Source organism: Dermacentor variabilis, chromosome 8, assembly GCF_050947875.1.
Source record: "Dermacentor variabilis isolate Ectoservices chromosome 8, ASM5094787v1, whole genome shotgun sequence".
Taxonomy (NCBI): domain Eukaryota; kingdom Metazoa; phylum Arthropoda; class Arachnida; order Ixodida; family Ixodidae; genus Dermacentor; species Dermacentor variabilis.
Window position 1 is genome coordinate 35,041,680 of NC_134575.1, and position 20,655 is coordinate 35,062,334.

The following is a 20,655-nucleotide window of genomic DNA, read 5'->3' on the forward strand; positions in this document are numbered from 1 at the left end:
GGTACGATGTTTCACAATGCCTATCCAGAACGAACGAGTCGTGCAGAATCGTCCAGAACTTAAGATGGGGGAACCAATGAGTCACGCGTGATCCTCTCCGACTGCGCAGTGATGGGCCTGTCGGCCGAGGAGCCCTCTCTGCCCGGGAAGGCTATGAGCGCGTCGGCGAGCCTCCTGATCGCGACGCCGACCGTTTCGTCGCGAACGACAGGCGCCGACCCGGCGCTACCGGCGAGGCGCCGGGCCGAACGACGTCACAGGTGGTGGTGGCGGTGGTGGCGCCGCCTGTCGCCGCTGTCGCGATGCGCCTGCCGCGGCGAGTCGCTGGGCGTGCCCCTGGTCTCGGCGCTCAACCTGTCGCTCGCCGTGTCCGTGGTGGTGTCGTGCAAGCTGTGCTACGACCGGGCGCGCCTGCCCAACCTGTCGCTCACCGTGGTGCACCTGGCCGCCTCGCTGGCAGCGCTTCGCACGGCCGCGGCGTTCAAGGTCACGTGGTACGGGGGCGATGCGTGCACGGGGGGGGGGGGGGGGTCACGCGTGCAAACGCGGATGCTCGATGAAAAGGCCTTCGAAGACAGACACACATACACACATACACACAGAAAGAGAGACAGACAGGTAGAGACACGGACATTCACATAGATAGAGACAGATATACATATATACAGAGAGAGACACACAGAGACAGACAAGGATGAGACACACAGAGACAGGCATATATATGCACATAGACACATACACACAGACAGACAGACAGACAGACAGACAGACAGACAGACAGACAGACAGACAGACAGACAGACAGACAGATAGACTGCGCTATTTCCTCCAATGTGGCGGAAACCTTTCTCAAATTACCGCAAGATATTTCTTTATTTATTCATGTGCATATTGTATATGGTCTTTAAGATGCTGCCGAATTCATACGTCGCCTTTAAAGCTCTGTTTTTTTTTTTTTACTTATACTAATACTAGCAAAACTTCCCCGATCGGGCCCACCAATCTGCCTCTTGTCTATATGTTGCCGCAGAGTATGTATACCTTCTGTTTACAGAACGAGCCAAATACGCCATAGGCAAATCGTGCTCACGCTATTACAGGACTGAATGAAAGTTGAACGATATTATACAATAAATGCATGACTAGCGCTGAACGACAACAGAAGCCAAACGAAGGGCTCACTTCGAACAAAAGTTTACTCCAGACCAAAAGCGTCTTTCTTCGTACCCGAGCACTTTTCTTTGACCTTATATTTTGCGACGGCAGCTAAAAAGTTTTTAGTCTGGAATAAACTTTATAATATTATTTAGTTTAACAACAGAATGAATTAATAATTTTGTCTGTCATTCTGCCTGTATTCCTACTACTCATGTCTGTAATTTATCTATAATCTACGTACCTACATGCCTACCTGTCGTCGATCTATTACATGCCCGTATATCTAACATTTATGAATCTATTCTTCAGCGTGTAAGTTATCTACCAGCCTCATCTTGCATCTGTAACGATGCATCGATGTAACGTTCTACATATCCGTACGTATGTAAGCGGTCTTTCTGCGTGTCTGTCTGTCTGCCATCTATTTATGCGTCAATGCCCGCGTATCTAATATTTATCAATCAATTTTTTTTATGTGTAAGTTGCCTACAGGCATATATCTGGCATCCCTTTATCCAACTCTACTATCAATGTATCCTTCCGTCTGCCCTTCTGTACGTCTGTTCGTCTGCCCGTCTGTCCGTATGCCCATCTGTCCGTCTGCCCGTCTGCTCATCTGGTCCGATCTCCGGGCCCTGGATCATGACCTGGATCCACGCGGTGGTAAATCATGCCCTCGTATATGGGATGCAGGGCTCCGCAGACGCCTACTTCTGAAAACGCTAGCGGGGCTCGAGTCTCGCCTTCCGCCAGCGCGACGGCGTCCTCCTCCCTCGACCACTGGAGGCTCGCCTTTCTCCTGTGCGCCTTCATGGCGCTCCCCAACCTCTCGCTGGAATTCAACACCGCCGGCACCAGCACGCTGCTCAGGTAGTACACGCGCGCGCATGCAGACACGCGCGCAGTGCAACCCTGTACCTGACCAACTCGATATTCAACGGCATTTCAACAGAAAAAAAAAAGTTGATTGAATATCGAGTTTGTCGTCTCAACAAAAAGGCCTTCGCCCGTGTATAGGAATGAAATAGAGTAGGGGAAAAAAAGCACACGCATCCAACCTCTCCACATGATTCCTTAGCTAAATCTTTAAAACATCAGAATCTCAACACAAAGGCCACATAATATTTATAACGGCTTCTGCATAGGGCTGAGCCATCTGCTCTCTTTACGGCGTCTCACCGAATTGGTGCTCTGGGAGGAATCGCTTCTCGGCCTACCGGCTAAGATCGAAAATCCAGTCTAAACGGCGAAAATATAGTCTATGCGTGAAATCTCCAGATATATACGTAGACTGCCCACACTACACTTTTTTTCAAAAGCCCCATGTTCTCTGGCAGGCTTCTGTCGCTGCCAGTGACGGCCTGGCTGCAGACCACGGTCTTCGGCCGCAGGCAGCGCCGAGCGGTCGTCCTGTCGCTGCTCCCGGTGGCCCTGGGCGTGTCCATGAACGCGCTCGGCGATTTGCGCTTCAACCCGGTGGGACTCTTCTTCGGCGTCGCCGGAGCCGCGGCGGCTGCCTTCTATTTCGTAAGTGTGTGTGTAGGCGTGTGTCTACACCCGCGGCATCATCGCGCACGTAGTACGTGTACGGTAGAGCCCGCGATTTATGCAAATGGCCGTGCGTGATGTCTGCCTTGAGCACGCTGCCTCTCTCAAGCACGATCGATTTCTTTAAAAGTGCGTGAGCATTGATATGCTTACCCAACGAGAAAAGCCCGTCCGTCCGTCCGTTCAGTACGATAATCGATTTCAAGATAGCGCCTGCAGCAGCGAGCGAATTCTCCTTCGTGTTGCCTCTCGCTTCAACGTCAATTAACGAAGCCGCGAGAAAGCGCTCACTGAGCAGTTCGTGTTGCCGCAGTGCTGTCGTTTGTATACTGGCCGGATCAAGTTTCATAACATTAGTAACGACACAGGACTGTGTGGAGATGAGCAAGTTGAACCATGCTTACGCATACTAAGACAACTTCCAGAGGACTTTCTGCCTTGATTCTTTTCCGGAGGAGGAGTAAGAAAACGTAAGAAGTGTCGGCAAATATTCCTCTAGGGGAAACGATGGGGCCTGCAATCGGGGAAGCATGCGGGCCTCTTATAGGTTATATAAAATTTTAAATTATAGATTATCTGTATACGGTGGCCCAACTAACGTTAGCCAAGCTGTTCAGCGAAGAAAAAACACGGTGCAAGATACGATTATAAGACACACGGTGTTTGGTCGTCAGACCTGTGACAACCGAACTCAGCAAGTTTTCTAATTTTATCTTGCACAGTGTTTGTCTTTCAACCGCTTTTTTTTTTACAGCTTGGCTAACGTTATCTAGGACACATGGACGCTAGGACTTCTCCACGGCCGTTCTGATTTCTTATGGACTTTTTTGGGGAGCTATGATGGGAAGCCTATCTCGTTAAAGTACACCTCGTTTGGTCTAGAAGAGACAAGAAACGGCTAAATACCGTATAGGCTCGTGTAAGGGCCGCACTCGTGTGGGGGCCGCATCCCCAACTTGGCATCCCAAAACTTAGAGAGAAAAGAATTCTAACGGCGAAGCAATCGCGTTCGGTGCTCCGATGACGCACGCGTGACGTATTTCCGCATGCCGCTGTTAGATGGCGAGAGCCGAGGTGTTCACAAGATCCGGGGTGTGCACAAGTCGCCCGCTGGGCCGGCACCATTTCGACCAAAAGGTTCGGTCCCGTGTAAGGGCGGCACCTCGTCAAAATTGTGAAAAAGGAAGTGCGGCCCTTACACGAGTGTATACGGTAGACAACTAAGCGGCCATCAACGGCCATCTTAAGCCTTGTCCCGGTTCTCACGAATCCAGCATAATAGACAGCTTCGCGAAGACTGTCGCGAACCTATAAACGATGCGGGCTACAATTTTGCTGTTTAAACAAGAGGGTGGCTGAGCAGAATGCTCGTTGCTCGACGTGAACGCCTCATGCGTACTGGAAAACGTACAGTCATGTCTTCGTGCGCGCTTGATGTAAACTGCATTGCGTGTGTGTGTGTGCGTGCGCGTGCGTGTGCGTGTTCTTTTTTTGAAGATTCCCACATGCGCAGTGTTCAAATACAGCAACAACATGTGCTTTCTCCTTAGCTTTTATCTTGTCGACGCGAAGTGGCGTTAAGTCGCAGAGACGTATCCCACATTCGTTCCCCTTACAATGGGCTTGCAGCTGTCCTGATTCCCTTACAAACATTTTTGTTAGTTCGTGGGAATCCAATTGACATTTGTCTATAAGGTTGATAGACCGTCTATAAAAATTACTTGGAGTTTATAGACAAATTCTATACACTGTGTATAGGCGTAGAGTATGGACAAACTTCCGATATTATACTTTTCATAGAGTATTGTCTATAGAATGTTCAGAATGTATAGAATGTGTGTTGCGTGCGTGTCTGTGTGCGGGCGTGCGTGCGCGTCATTGGCGAACTTGTCACCGAACCGGCAACTATATATAACATGCAAAAAGCAATATATATATATATATATATATATATATATATATATATGTGTGTGTGTATGTATATAAGATTTGCTTTTTGCATGTTATATATAGTTGCCGGTAGCTAGGTAGGTAACGCCGCCGTGATAGCTCAATTGGTAGAGCATCCCACGCGAAATGCGAAGGTTGTGGGTTCGGTTACCACCTGCGGCAAGTTGTTTTTTCATCCACTTTAATTTCCATTAATTTATCGTTTCATTACTTCATTTATTAAGCACAAGTAATTTCCCCTATGTTATCATTGGTGTCAGTGTTTGTTGGCTTCTTATGATATGATTATATATATATATATATATATATATATATATATATATATATATATATATATATATATATATATGATGCAATCCTGAACAACACTTTCCAATGTGAGGAACACGATTTCAGTCACGGATCCAGGAGGAGGCTCGAAGAGGTGCGACGTTAAGGCCCATACATAACGCGTTTCTCGCATTCACCGCCGAATGTTTTTCTCCTTATATCGAACCTCCGGTTATTACGCTCGCGCGCAGACCCTGGCGGCCGAGCAGCAGCGCCGCCTGTGCCAGCCGCCGTGGCAGCTGCTGGAGTCGCAGCTGCGGCGCGCCCTGCCGGCGCTCGCGCTGGTCGCCCTGCTACTGGAGCCCCCGTGGCGCGGACCCCGGGGCCTGCTGGCACGGCAGTGGGCGCCGCGCGACGCGGCGCTGCTCGTGGGCTCGTCGCTGGCCGGCTGCCTGCTCACGCTGACCATGCAGTGGCTGCTGGGGCGCACGTCGGCGCTCACCTACCAGGTGCTGGGGCACGTCAAGATGTGCGCCACCCTGCTCGCCTGCGCGGTCGTCTTCGACGAGCACCTCAAGTGCGTGTCGAATTCGGAATTCTTTTTTCGAGCTCGTACCCTCGCTAATCCAAGCAATGGTCTTACTTATTTACGCGACAGCGTTAAGGAGCTCGTGTCGCAGAAAAGCCGGTGTTGGCGTCGGCGGCGTTGGCCGTGAGCGAAAAATCCCGGGAGGCAATTCATAAATAAAAACAACTTTTTTTTCCGAGCTCGTACCCTCACTAATCCAAGGAATGCTCTTACTTAATTCTTATTTTTTTTCGAGCTCGTAGCCTCCCTAATCGAAGGAATGCTGTTCTTTATTTCGAGCTCGTACCCTCACTAATCGAAGGAATGCTCTTGCATTTTTTTCGAGCTCGTACACGCGCAGGTTGCCACACACACGCGCGCGAGTACGCACCATGGTCATAATCGTTTGAAAGGCACGAGTGTGCAGCAAAGGGAGTTGAGTAGGAGTGAGTACGAACGCGAGCGCAGTGTATGTATACGGGTGAGTGAGAGTGCGAAAGAGCACAGTTTGGTGCGAGTGGAGTCGAGTTAGTGGAACGTGGGCGAGTGCACCGAGACGTGAGGTCCGCGCCACTATCTACGCGAACGGTGACGGCGAGTGAGTGATTATGAACGCGAGTATAGAGCGATTCCTGTAAAAAAGAAAGAGGAAAATGGCGAGTGAATGTTTCCTTGTGCTGCCGACCTTACGACGTAATCCGAGGAAGGGAAAGAAAGAACGAAGGTTTCGGTTAGTTTACGACGTGATAGGGGGCGCTGTGTATAGTTATCAAAATACCTATACGGAAAGAGGTGGAAAAGTGAAGCTATCTGAGGCTGGTCTGTATTCGATCGTTCACGCTCGAGGATACAATCACTCGCGCGTGCATACTCGCGTGACTGTATAGCACAGGACACATCGGCCTTTGGCACTGCTCGCGGTAAGATTGTTAGCACTGTTGCTATAGAATGATGTCTTTTGCCGTTGAGTCCAGAGCTACATACAATTACGCGAAATCTCGCGGAAGTGAGTGAGTTCCCCGAAGGTGAACGACCGAACAGGTTGTGGCGTTAATGGTTGCAAGACTCAGTCTGTAACAGATATAGAGGATAACAAAGAACATTGAATGGAAGCTCGGGACTGTCCAATATGAGCGATAGAACGTCTTTCGGAGGTTACGGAACCGCTCCGGAAATTTCCGGAACGTGTCTCTCTGCCAGAGCCCACTGTTCCCTATGTAACAACGATTTCTCTGGCAACTCGCTGCTAACTGCACATCCCTCTCGCGTTGTTTGTTGCCATAGCGTTGGGCCGCAGAGAAAACCGCAACGTTTCGCCTGTTATACGCACCCCCTCGCAGGCCGGTGCAGCAGGGCGGCGTCTTTCTGACCCTGTGCGGTGCCGTCCTGTACACGGTGTTCAAGGCACGGGACGATCCAGCGTCGTCGACCGCTCCGTCTCGCCTCGACCGTCATCGCAACCCCTGTAACCAGCCGCTGCTCGACTCGCCGCCTGCAGCCGTCAAGTGACGTGGCCGGATGCCGGGGACCGGACCCTATACATACCGATCGATCGAATGAATGACCGACCGGCAGGCAGCTGCTCGGTCGGTCGTTAAAGGTGTACAGACTTTCTCTCTCGCCCCCTGGTGATTGGTGTGCAGAGTGGTACACTGCGGGCGTCACCACATCGCTGTTCCTGCGGACGCCACCCCCTGGGAAGCGTCACCACGCTGCGGACAATGCAGACCTGTTCCACGGTCGACACGTGACCTGCCGGTCGTTGTGCGCGCGTTCCTGCACGTCTGTACAGAGGCTTAAATATAGCAATTCAACTCGACGTTGTGCGCGGTGCTTGGTGTTCGTGAATGTGCTTATTATTTTTCCCTAAAACTCCGTGCCCGCCGATTGCGGAGTTCAGGAGAGGGGGAAGTGTGCGTTCGTGGGGGCAGACGTGTTCGATCAGTATATAGCCGATATCGATCGTCGATGAATACGCGTGCACTGTCCCGCACACACATACAAAAAAACGTCATTGCGATGGGGATCGTGCCCCATCGCAATGACTCGTGCCTCGTCGCAATCACTCGAGCCTCGTCGCAATGGCTCGTGTCCCGTGTTACGGCCCCGTGCGGACGCACGGTAAGGAACCCCGTGTGGAGGTCAAAATTAATCCGGTGTTTCCTCGTGCTATACGGCTTGCCTCACGACCTACCGCGCAGCTTCGAGATCGTCAAACACCGCAATTTTTTTTTCTTTAGCATTTACTTTCACCCATCTGCTTTTTTTACCTCCGAATAGTCGCTATTTCGAAGCGTCAGGTGCGCCCAGCTAAACGTAAAATTGGAGTAAAAGTACGGTGCATTTTGTTTATCCCCGTGGGCCGCAGTCTAGACATATGTAAACAGTGACAACTTGCGTAGTGGAGCAGGGTACGTCACTTTGGTAGCCATACTCTACAGGTTACACAGTGATCGTTCGCGCTCTCTGAAAATTTTGTGCATGCGAACAAACTACTTTTTTGCTTCCAATGCTCAACTTGATCTTTTAACAATCCACGCTTCATAACGTACCACGTAATGACAGAATTACCCGGCTAACCTTAAGAATACAAGTATGTGACATTGCTCTACACTAATTGTGACAACGGCTATTCATTATTCTAAAGCTACTAGAAACGTATTCGATATTCGATCAGACTCCGTTTCGCTTCTGGCCGTATTTGATTCATATTCGATTCGGTCTGAAGAATATCAATATTCGCACTCTCCCAATTGTCTGTTTTTTTGTTTGTTTTTTTGCCTCCCGTATGGCTGCAACTCTTGGCTTTTGTTTCCTGGATGATTTTCGTGGCGACTCCACTTTCAGGATCTACCCTCTTCCTCCGGGGTGGCGTATAATAAAGAAGGTTGAATTAGCACGATGCCAGGGGTTGTTCGCAAAAAAAAAAAGAAAGAAAAACGACCCTTCTGCCACATGTTCGCGGGTTTTTTTTTCTACGTTTATTTTACCTCGTTCATTTAAAAAAAAAAAGACAATTATGTCATTTTAAGCTCGCGTTTTATCAACACTTCACGTCAAAGTAATTTAGTGATCGAGTTTTTTTTTTTTTTTTTTTTCGCGCATGCCCAACGCCAGGAGGCGGTGCGCCAGGAGGCGGTGGGCTTCTTCGCGTATCGTCACTCGTACGTCATCGCTCGCGTTGTCCGTGTCTGCTTTGTATTTCGCACTACTGTAGCCTCTTTTTTGATAACGTACCAACCGGCCCTAACATCTATCCTCGTGGTACATATGTATATATAGCATTCTTCTTTCGTCTACAACGAGTGACTCCCCCCCCCCCCCCGCCCCGCCAAAGGTACGACGCATGCTCCACCACCAGTCACGTGCGCGAGGCGATGGAGAACACCGCGGAGAGCAGCAGAAGCCTGGATACCACGTCGTTCGGGCAGGCCGGCCGGCATGCGAAGCCGTCGAGTTCGCTGACCTTGATCTCCCGAAACACACTCGCTCGCGCTGCTGCTCTTGGAAGCTGCGCAGCGGCAGCCGCGAACGAGGAACAAGCGAGCAGCTCGCTTTCTTGCCGGCCTCGCACGGCCAACATTTTAACGCGCATACCTGCAGCGCGCGCGAGCAGAGAACCAGCAGCGCACTACGCGTATATGGACCACCGTCTTTACTCGCGTATAATTCGACCGGTCTTTTTCTTCCTTTGTTACGTCGACCGCTCCGCGTACGCGGACTCATCAGCTGCAGCCGGGTTGTTTTCAGTGTCAGAATTACACACCGCCCCCCCCCCCTCGCCCCCCACTTTACCACCAGCTCTCCGAGTGAGATGGGGCGGGGAGGAGGAGGAATAGGTAAGAATAGCCAGCCTTGGTGTAATAGCGCTCGTTGTAAGAAATAACGCGGCGCCCTCTTTGAATAGCTGAAAAACATTCTGAAAGCGAAGTCCTTTGTAGACCCTCCCTCCCCTCACCCACGCGTGGTTCTGGTGTAATGGTGTACGCGTGTACGCATCTCTCCGAATATAGACGACTTACATGTGCAGTCCTGGATGCTGGGCGACAATTATAGTAGTGCCAGCGAGCGCCACCTCGGTTCGGCATGGTCGGACGATAGCACATAACGACATAGCACTTGCACGCACGATGAGATCGACTAATTAATCGGCGTTCCCCGAGCACACGGAGACCATTTATGGAACAACGCGCGGTGTAGACAACAGCTTCGTGACCAACGGCAACAGTGCACACCGGCCCAACAGTCCGTTTTGATGAATCGATAATGGTAACAATCGCTGCGATAACGTAAGTTGGCCCATTATGCGGCTGATTTCTTTCGCGAATCCGGCACTTGCCCGTAATCGTTAACGAAATCTCCAAAGCGTCTCAAGCATGGCTATAGTGCAAAGATTGCCCACGGACTTATTAAGGTCATAGATCGCAAGTACCAAGTGAGACTTGCGCAATCGCAAAGGGATCCGTATTACGTTGCCACAGTGGTGGCGTTTCTTTTTTCACAAATGACGGGGAGAAAGGCTGGTGGCGACACTTACGAGCAATTCTTGCACCAGGACCCCGTGACGTCACATCATCATCATCAGCAGCAGCAGAAGTCTATTTCGCTGTCTACTGCCGGACGAAAGCGTCTCTCCCAGCGATCTCATTTTACTCCTGTCTTGCGCTATAGCTGATTCCAACTTGATTTTCCCCCTTGCGGAGAAGCAACCTATAACTGCGGCATTTTTGTAGGCTTTCCCTAAGATGTTCGCGTATGCCCCCTGTACTCCTTGATTGCGCAATGCCTCCATGAATGCTGGTATCTCGACAGAATACTTTTCATAATCTACGAAAGCCATACAGGGTGTGGTAAACCGCAGGCTATTTGCTCCAAGGAATCTGCGTACGCTGCGGCGACCAGCCAAACGCCTATCCTGTCTTGTGGACACGTGACCCTCGGCCTCACATACGATACCTCCTCCCAGCTCCTTATCCCACCTCTTCAAACCCCTGGGTGGCCTCACTACCGCCGCCACAGTAAGGCAGGAGCAACCGCATTACCTGGCAGTGCACATATTATCCGCCACCAAGTACGCTGACAGAGGTGGCCCTGGGTACGCGCACTCGGACGATCACTTTCGGCGATACTGCAGCCTTCGCGCGACGTAGCGCTCCACCTGCCAATCAGCTCATCCGGTTTTGCTCAACCAGCCAATCAGCGCGCGCATAATGGCCGAGGCGATAGCATCGCCGAAACTGATCGTTCCAGAATCCACTGGTCTGACACCACGCTTTCGATAATGCGCTGGGCACCAATAAGATTTTATCACTCTCTCTCACTCACAAAAAAAAAAAAAGACGTATATGTTTGCATAGATAGGTACACGCGTTTTCAGGACCACCAGGCTTTGCAGAAACGTGTGGGAAACGCCATTCAAATACTAAATACAGAGATATACACACATATTAACGATTACGATCAATGAAAGTTGATGGCGTACTAGAAAACTTCTTGATCAGTAATGGAGACGATGGCGGTGGGAAGGTGTTTCCAGTGGTGACTAGACTTCGCAGTAGTCTGGTCTTTATATAATGACCGCAGTATAAACAGTATAAAACGAGTCATTGCACACTGATAGTCATAGCACACCGACACAATTACGCGAGCGTATATATGCAGCCTATAGTTAGGCAAGGTCTGGTTAACCATCCTTCCTTTTCTCCCCTCTCTCTCACTCTCCCTAAATAATCAGTAGCAGTAAAATTTCGAATTTGAATTACACTCGAAATCGTACTCTAAAACGTTAGAATTATGCGTTAGAAAATGAATTTAACGACAAACTATTGGCACACTCTTTTCCTGAAACAACATGGACGAGCATGCACACCTAAATTCAATTAAGTCTTTATTTTTCTCTTGGACAGAGAAGGAGACAGGACTAACAGCTCGTAAGCTTGACAGAGGTACCGCCCCCTTTATCAACTTGGCAGTACAGTACACAGGCAGATATTTTCAATTTTCCAAATGAACACTGAAACAAAATAACAAAACACTTTGTAAAAGGCAGCGCTATGTATTGCAGCACAAACATAAGTATTAGAAAAACAAATAACAGGTCATGGGAAACGAAAAATAATAATAACAGGTATAGCTTTAAACTGAATGCTGCAGAACACGCGACATCACTATGACGCCCTTGCTTGTTGTAATTTTGGCTAAAAAATTAATGAAGTTGACATTTAAGTATCCTTACGTGATTCGAATGCAAAAGCATCGCGAATTCTCTAATTAATTGCTTACGTCCATGACACGTCACATCATGCATTGTCACGTGTCCTTCCCGACTACCTTAATCCAACTAAATCCACTTTGCTATAATTTGCACCAGCCTTAACCCCATCTTAGTCCACTTTAATTCACCTTCATTCACATTACCTTAAATCACCTTACTCTAACTTGTTCTCGCTTTAAGTCTGCATTACTACTGACGTCATACAAGACGCAGATGACGTCACTGATGATGCTGATCTTTGCTACCACTCGTTGCCTACAACGCCAGCTTTTCTGTCTCATGGGACACATAATGTTTTCGCATTAAATGGAAGTGGCTGTAAAGCGCTTGTAGTAAGCTGTCCTTATGACCATTCTGCGCGTTCTGAAACGAAAACCGGTGCACATGATCGGTCAAAGTGAAGTCGAGTTTACTTACGACTTTTTAAATGCGAAGCATTTTCTGGCGAACATTTGGTCACTTTGACAGTATCTATCTAGCCGCCTACATCTTGGTGCTCTCGTGGTCGTTTCGTTAACTTGGTATGTACCACAATTGGCATAGTTAGTATGACAAAAGTGCATTACGAACATAAATGGTAGGTCACGAAATGAATGTCACGACATGCGCGTCATGTATAGGTCGTGAAACAGCCGCCAACGTCTCGGTGCTCTCACAGTCGTTCCGTTAAATTAGTAGGCTTGCCGCACACTGCTTCGCATAACATTGATTCCCACAGAGCGCGGGATACCTGCCGGATTTTTTGTATCCTTATAAAGTATGCGCGGGCGTGAAGCGGATGGGGGGAGAGAGGGGTCGCTTTTTTTGAGGAAGGGGGCAATTGGACTAAAAGAAATGAGCTGTCAAGCAAAATATGTCTTACTGGTCTCTAAAGTGGTAGTGCTGACAGTTGTTGTAAACATATTCACACGAAAGTAACATACATACCCAGAGCCTATACCCAGGTTTGATAAAAAGGCGCCCCGCCTTGCGTCCACCATACGCCGCTGGTAATACGAACATTTGTCCTACTTCGCATGAATTACTTTTATGTGTAACTGTGCGTTTCCGTAGATCCATACGTGAGTGAGTGTGGAACGTGACATGCCTATAGCGCTTCGTACTTTGCATGTGCGATCGTCCTGGTGGAATAGTGCCGTCATTGTGACTGAGCGTTCGTATCCTCTTTCGTTGAAATAAACTTTTTTTCTAAAATAAAATTAGACTGCACCATTCCTCCGGCATTCTTTTGTTGCACAGCGTTTGCGTATTATTGTCACAGCAATTATGTGGACGCCCCGGACAAACTTTCGCCGTTGAATGCTGTGAACGCGGTTTAAAGCATGGATCCGGGACTTCGAAGAGGTGCGACGTGATGACAACGCATATCCCCCGCATTTACCGCTAAATCGTCACTGTTTTCTTTTTTATTACCTATATAATCTCCTCGTGGGTTTCTGAATCCCAACTCTTGATGAGCCTCAGGTTTTGATTCGTCTGCCTGTGGCTGAAGGCAATTACTCTATTAACGTGCTTAATCGTTTCCCTTACTTGGTTACGTCATCAACCTATTTTTCAACGAAGCTGTGCCGTCGTTGTCGGATTTCGCTAAAGCTATCATCATCAGCAATGGCTCCAGCGTCGCCGTCTGCTCCCACAGCTGGCTCCGTTGCCACTCGTCATTCGAGCTTAGAATTTCACTTCTGTCGTCGTAATGGAGGGGGGGGGGGCGTTTACGGGGGTACGAGCCATTACTTAGGGGGGTATGAGCCATTGCTTAAGGGGGTACGAGCTACTCATTGTCTTACGCGACGGACAGATTTGATTTTGAAGCGCAATTGCTGTGATTGTGAAACGTAAACGCCGTCGTCTGCCGTCAACTCGAGAGCAAGCAACGCAAGATGCAACGTTTCCAGACGAAGCCCTGAAAGCGGTGGAGGCACACCGAGCAGTGCAGACACGACAGACGACAACTCCAGATCGATTTGGCAGAAGAGAGAACATAGGACCAAGCGAACACAACATTACACGCAAAATGAATAAAAAAAAACAATCAAGTGGTTTCTATTTCACGACCAACCTTGCTCATTAGCCTGCTGAGCACAGGGTCGCGGGATCGAATCCCGGCCATGGCGGCCGCATTTCGATGGGGGCGAAATGCGAAAACACCCGTGTACTTAGATTTAGGTGCACGTTAAAGAAGCCCAGGTGGTCGAAATTTCCGGAGTCATCCACTACGGCGTGCCTCATAATCAGAAAGTGGTTTTGGCACGTAAAATCCCATAATTAAAAAAAAAAAAGAAACTTGCCCAGACCTTAATCCCGTGACCCTCTCGTCGAGATGGCACGCCGGCCTGCGCAGCTCCCATCTCGACGACCAACTCTGGGCGACCCAGCAGGCCTATGAAGCGGCGAAGAAGCAAGACCTCGACGTCCCATCTTGGGAGGCCTAGGCACAGCCGACTGAACTGCTGGTGCTCATTAAAGTTCAATCTCTCTCTCTCTCTCTCTCTCTCTGATTACTGGCGCGCAAAAAAAAAGGGGGGCGGAGCAACTTGCGCGCGAAAAAAGACAAGCACGGCAAAACACCAACAGAAACCTCACGCGCGCAAGAAAGGAACACTAGGGGAACCTGAAAAAAAAGAGAGGGCTCCTAAAAGATGCCGACCACGGGAAGCACGCAAAAGCAAAAATGAGGTGAAAGAATGGCGAAACAAAAGACTTACAACACAGACTGCTTGCGAAAGTTTGACTTGCACGGTGTAGGTAACGCTCGGCGTAACTGACAGAGCTTCGCTGTTCGACCATCTTCACGAACTGGAAGGGGCGGTCATTTTTTTTTTTTTTATGTCCACTGCAGGACACAGGCACTTCCCATCGATCAGCGATTACACCCGTGTCTTGCGCCGTCTGACGACCCCCCATCTTATGCCAGCGAAACTGCGAATTTCATCGCGCGCCGCCCAATTATCCGCCCCCCCCCCCCCCCACTCCCCTCCTCGACGACGCTTTTCCTTGGCACCCGTTGCAGAACCCTTGATAGGCCATCAGTTATCTGCCCTTACGCTACGTGCGGTCTTTATCTGGCGCTATGCAATCATCCCGATCAATCACGACCGCGCTGTTGATGTGAAGGCCGCTAGAAATCTTGAGAATTAAGTCCTCCACCAGGTGAACGTGGCGCTTTATAGCGCGCTCTCTAAATCAACGTTCGCTGCGACTTTCGTATTATGATTCTACCGGACAGTCTTTTAACCACGTAATGTCCGAACACAGTTCCCCACCGGAAAATACAGAAATTGACTTGTTCACCGCTATTTCTGGCGATGGGGAGTACATGTGCGCAGAAAAAGAAGAACAAGGAAAGAAACTTAGTTTAGTTAAAACCTAATTAGTTTCGTATTTATTTATTTATTTATTTATTTATTTATTTATTTATTGGTTTGCAGAACCATCCAGAGCGTAAACTTCCCTACGGCAGATAAAAAAGAAAACGCCGCGAACTTTACGTATATGATACACCACGGTTAAATCAACATTTCGAGGCATCAAACTCAGCGTGTACACCATATACACGATGCATATACGTTGGCCATTACGGGGCTATAAGCACCTCGCCAGTATGTGCGCACTGGGTAGTTTCCCCACGATGCCACTGTGGCACTTCCACTCACTGGTACTGTTTGCAATAACTTTTACAAACCCTAGGGTGAGGCCCATATTGTGACGTCAGCGGGGACGTAAGCGGTGACGTCACGCGCGTAGCAGCATGTCACACTGTAAGCCCACGCGATCCACTCATGACACTGTGGCGCCTTTCTCTTTTCTTTTTTTTTTCTTTTTTCTTTTTTAATGGCACAGTGTAACATGAGAGGTTGGCACATTCCGGTTGCACCGGCTTGTTTTCATCGCTTGGCAAATAAAAAAAATGTCACATATTTGTGACAGAACGTGTCACAAAATGTATGCGAAATACAGTCAGCCAGCATGAGCACGAGGTTCTGTAAACGCGGTGTGAGAACTACAATAAGTAAAAACAGGTTACCGACGCATATCAAAATTGCTGGCTGGGAACGCGTACGCTACAAGTACAGTGCATACACGCATACACAGCAGCGCTTTAGTCTTACGCAAGCGCACTCATTGCAGCGCAGACCCACACAACTGTCTTGGTTTAACGCAATAGTGAATCATCGCGGTGGCTCTTTCACTGTACGGAATGATAATCAGCTAACTAGTTATGCTTGTGTAGTTCGATTTAGCTGCACACGTCAAATAGGGCAAAATAAGTACGGAGCTCTCCGCGTTTGCGGCCGAATTGTCCAGCAAGCCTCAAATGTCCAACAAGAGGGAATGTCCAATAGTGGACATTCAGGCTCTATGGGCATTGAGACTATTTGGACAGACAGGCTATTCGCACATTCGTACTATTTGGATTTTCCGTCTCGGTTAGACAACACGTCTCGGTTAGACATTCCGTCGCGGTGGAACGTTCCGTCACGTGGAACATTCCGTCACGTGGACCATTCCGTCACGTGGACCATTCCGTCACGTGGAACATTCCGTCTCGGTGGAACATTCCGTCTCGGTGGAACATTCCGTCTCGGTGGAACATTCCGTCTCGGTGGAACATTCCGTCTCGGTGGAACATTCCGTCTCGGTGGAACGTTCCGTCTCGGTGGAACGTTCCGTCTCGGTGGAACGTTCCGTCTCGGTGGAACGTTCCGTCTCGGTGGAACGTTCCGCCTCGGTGGAACGTTCCGTCATGTAGGTCATTCTGTCACGTGGAACATTCCGTCACGTGGGACATTCCGTCACGTGGGACATTCCGTCACGTGGGACATTCCGTCACGTGGGACATTCCGTCACGTGGGACATTCCGTCACGTGGGACATTCCGTCTCGCCGGTGACGTGACCCGCTTGGACATATTCCGTCTCGATTGGACAGTCAGGCTCTTAATCACACTGCGTACGGCGTCATATGTGGCACCACACAGTTTCGAACGGGAACTTTTAAACGGCGCAGTTTCAATTCAATTTCATCGCCGGCAGCATATCTGGTAACACGATTCCCTGCCCTGCCATTCGGAATGCGCGCGTTACGCGTTTTTTCCCAAGTAAACGCGGGTAAACGCGGGTAAACACGGTACCCCAAAAAGCCGCTTCCTCGGCGAAGCCGCCGCCGGCTGCCGAGGTGCGACGCGGAGACTATGACCGAGAGGCAACAGCGTGCCAGCGTTACACACCGTCCAGTTAACCGGGGAAAGGATGGGATGAAGGGGAGGTACATAACCGGCAGCGCCCCCCCCCCCTTTTTCTTTCTTTCTTGCTGGAACACACCTCGCTGTTCTTCTTCCTTCTGCTTCATACCAGCTGCAGCAGCAGCAGAAGCCAGACGAGGTCGGCATACGCTCCCATGGCACGTCGTGTCGACTGGCACGCCGCCGCCGCCTCGCGCTAAACAGCGAAGAGAAGACGCCGTAACGAGGCCAGCTGAGAAGCAGCCCCCCCGACGAGAGAGAATCACGTATAGACCATCCGCGGCACGCCGAAAGCTGCGTGCCGAAGACAACGAAAGACGCCGCCCAGGCACGCCTTAAACACTACTACTCAACTCCTTCCCCACCCCCTATTCCTCCTCCTCGACACCGAACGCCAGACTGCACTCCCCCCTCCCGGCCTTCTCCGCCGCCACTCTTAGCGCTTGGCGGTACACTGCTCGTTTTTTTTTTTTTCGTGAATTACGCGGAGTGAACGCGACGACTAGTGCATACACCGGTATATGTATTTCGCTTGTAAACGGAAAAAAAAGAGAAAGAAAAAAAAAAGAAACGTCGAGAGGGAACGCTCTCACGGCCACGGTCTGCATCGTTCGCGCGCGGTCGGTATAGGAGACAGACAAAAGAAAGGGTTACGTGGAGACGTGACGTTTAGACGTCTTCAAGTAAAACTCCTTTGTTTTCCTTTTGGGCTCGCCCTTTCGGCTGCATATAGACGCAGCCGTCTTCACGTAAGCGACCTTGTTTTCATTTAGACTTGCCCTTTCGGATGCTTGTAGCCTATACGTGCCGTCTACAACACTTCTTGTATAGACAACGCGTAGCCATCTATATATGACTTCTTGCAGACGGTTCTACCTTCCTTTTTTAACATTAGTAAAGTTCAATTGTGGGGTTTAACGTCTCAAAGGCAACACTGGGGCTGCGAGGCACGCCGCATATACGAGGGCGCCGAGTCAACTTTGACTAGCTGCTGTTTACGACTTTGTACCTTGTACCCTCTGTACTGCGAGATGAAGTCCAGGAGTGTCAAGTGTTTGGACCTTCCATCTGCGTCTTGTGCATAAGAGACTTCTCCAGCAAAACTTTGAAGACTGAACTGCGTCCCGAATTCTATGCATAGCCGACACATTGTCTATTAATTACTTCATCTACTTATATCTGTATCTCATTATTTGTCATTACTGCAATTGTATCGATTGAGCCGCTGTTGCAATGAACTTTTGTGTTAACCATGAACAGGAGGTCCCAATTCAGATTTAACTATGGGACTTCCTTCTGTATACCTCTTTCTGTAAAGTATTTTTATGTAATAAAAATTGATTGATTGAGTTGCGTGGACAGCAGTTAGACATTCATTTCATATTTACGTCATGGCAGCCGTATATCTTTTCTTAATTGATAATTATATATATATATATATATATATATATATATATATATATATATATATATATATATATTATTTTATTGCTGTAGGTCACAACCATTTGGCGAAACTATGACACGGCTTTATTTCGGCATCACAACATAGCGACAAGGGCGTTGCAGTCAACGGCTGCACCGGGATCATTTGCCATTTAGAAACAGTTAACAAATACCAGGAGCGCAGGAAAGATCAAAATGTACAACGAATGACAGAGGCGTACATATTGAAGGACAATCAAGTCAATCTATTTACAATGCAAGAAAAAAAAGCTTCACTGTACAAACATGGCTTTGGAACAGCCGTGTTAATTTTCCACTTCGCTCTCTCCAAGGCAGCATATTTACAATAGAACAGAAGGGTGTATCAACCTTGTATAGCCATGAGTGCAAGTTTGTAGGAAGGCACATCCACTTAGTGGTCTACAAAAGGCCTACAGACCAACTTTATAGACTGCTTAAATCAATTTTCGTGATAATAAGAGGTCAAACGCGGGCTCGCAAATACCTAGCTCTCAGGTCAACGTATTTATTTTGTTTTGGTTTTCGTTACATTTTTCAGCGTCTAGAGGCACCGTTGGAAGAATCCGGTCGCTGCAACCGTAATCGACCACGCCAGTTCGACCCCGGCATCCTAATCCCCAGCATATTTCGATCCGTGCACGATGGCGCATCCGGGTAAATCTCGCTTTTTTTTTTGCGTTGCCTTTTGTTCTGCGTAGCGGTAAGGTTTCAGCGATTTGAGCCAAGAGAACTACATACGCCTCTTTTGCTTCCTTTGCCCCATTTTGCCTCTTAACCCACCGCTAGTCGCGCCCCTCCCCCAACTCCTTTCAGCCAGAACATTACGTGGCTGCATTACAACCGACCACCGTGGCAGCGGATAAACCTCGAAGACAGTGCGATACCGCATCTGAGAAGGTGCACTGGAAACAGCGCAGAGGATGGTCACGAGCAACACCGTGACGCCACAAAGAAACCGAAACTATGGGAAGCCCCCCCCCCACCTTAGACACGCAGCGCTAACAACACAAAGGAAGAATCCGAACTACAACACGAACTGCAACGAAAACAAACCGCAGCGCAATAAGCAGATATCGCATAAAAGAGAAACAAGAACTATATGTACATTAGATACCCTCGTGACCATCGTTCTAGTGGGAAACCACGCGAAGCGCATTCCTCAGAATATTATGCACACGCCACGCTGAACTGGCGCCGGGTCAGCGGCGCGCGAATACCGACCGCGCGTTCCGGCCGGAGCGTGTCGAAGTGGACAGAGAGAGAGAGAGAGATGGTGATCTGGCTTTGACTATGTGGCTTAGCCTTGAGATTTGAGATCCCGAGAAGTAATAAGGCCAAAATCCAGTCGCCGTCGTGGTGGCCCAGTGGTTGTGGCGATCTCCTACTGCTATACCGAGGCCGCTGCTACATCGAATATCCGCATGGCCGTGACCGTATTACGATGGGAGCGGAATGTATGCACACGCACGCACACGCACACAGAGACACGCACGCAGGCCCACACGTAAAATAATGCACTGGTATGACACACGATTTTTCCCCGTTAAATGAGGGTCCTGGACAACGATAGCCTAGAGAAAATACCGACAGACCTCGGCGCGCCCTAAGCAATTGGCTGTATATTATCTTTTCTATGAACCAGTCAACTAAATGTATACGTTCACAATTGAGGTGTATACGACATGACCGCAGAAGGTGGTCACGTGGAAGCATAACCATGTGACGTTTTGCTCCGGCTCGCTCAGCCGTCTGCTACTCATTGCGCTGTATACATAGCAGACGATCGACCGAGCGACCAGCACGTAGCAGACGACCGAACGAGCCGGAGCAAAACGTAACGATGTTCTGCTACCACATGTATGACCACGGTTTGGAAATCGAGGTCATTCGTGTAAAGCAAGAACAAATGAAGGGCCGAAATGCCTCGGCCGAACATCCACGTAGGGTAACGCCAGATTTACCCCAAAAGCTAGTACTGTAGCATGCTCTGTCTTTCAGAGATCTGCCCAATATCTTTTCGATCTTTGGGCTAGCTCGCGGCTCTAATCCTTCGCCTTCGTGGTGAACAAGCGACCCGTGAGAATTCCGCAAAGCCGCTTTCTTTCGTTCTTTCTTTCTTTCTACTCCCCGCTGTTAACTTCGGCAATGCTCGCCCCCTCATGCCAGACAGAACGTTTGG

At 49.2% G+C, this 20,655-nt stretch overlaps 2 protein-coding genes across 6 annotated transcripts in view; one reads left to right on the top strand and one right to left on the bottom strand.

Moving 5' to 3' along the window:
* The window catches only part of LOC142589985 (solute carrier family 35 member E3-like), a 45,193-nt gene extending 37,820 nt beyond the window's left edge, over window positions 1-7,373 (top strand). For 3 of the 5 annotated variants that reach the window (XM_075701766.1, XM_075701765.1, XM_075701764.1), the window contains exons 4-8: window positions 110-494; window positions 1,852-2,028; window positions 2,496-2,685; window positions 5,178-5,503; window positions 6,835-7,366. In XM_075701766.1, the coding sequence (XP_075557881.1) occupies window positions 110-494; window positions 1,852-2,028; window positions 2,496-2,685; window positions 5,178-5,503; window positions 6,835-7,003 (1,247 nt within the window). In that variant the 3' untranslated portion in view covers window positions 7,004-7,366. Of the gene's footprint in view, window positions 1-109; window positions 495-1,851; window positions 2,029-2,495; window positions 2,686-5,177; window positions 5,504-6,834 lie in introns of all 5 variants that reach the window. The other 2 variants (XM_075701768.1, XM_075701767.1) reach the window with 2 other exon arrangements.
* The window catches only part of Sans (SAM_USH1G_HARP domain-containing protein Sans), a 121,485-nt gene that overhangs the window by 75,030 nt on the left and 25,800 nt on the right, over window positions 1-20,655 (bottom strand). The gene's annotated exons all lie outside the window — the stretch shown is intronic.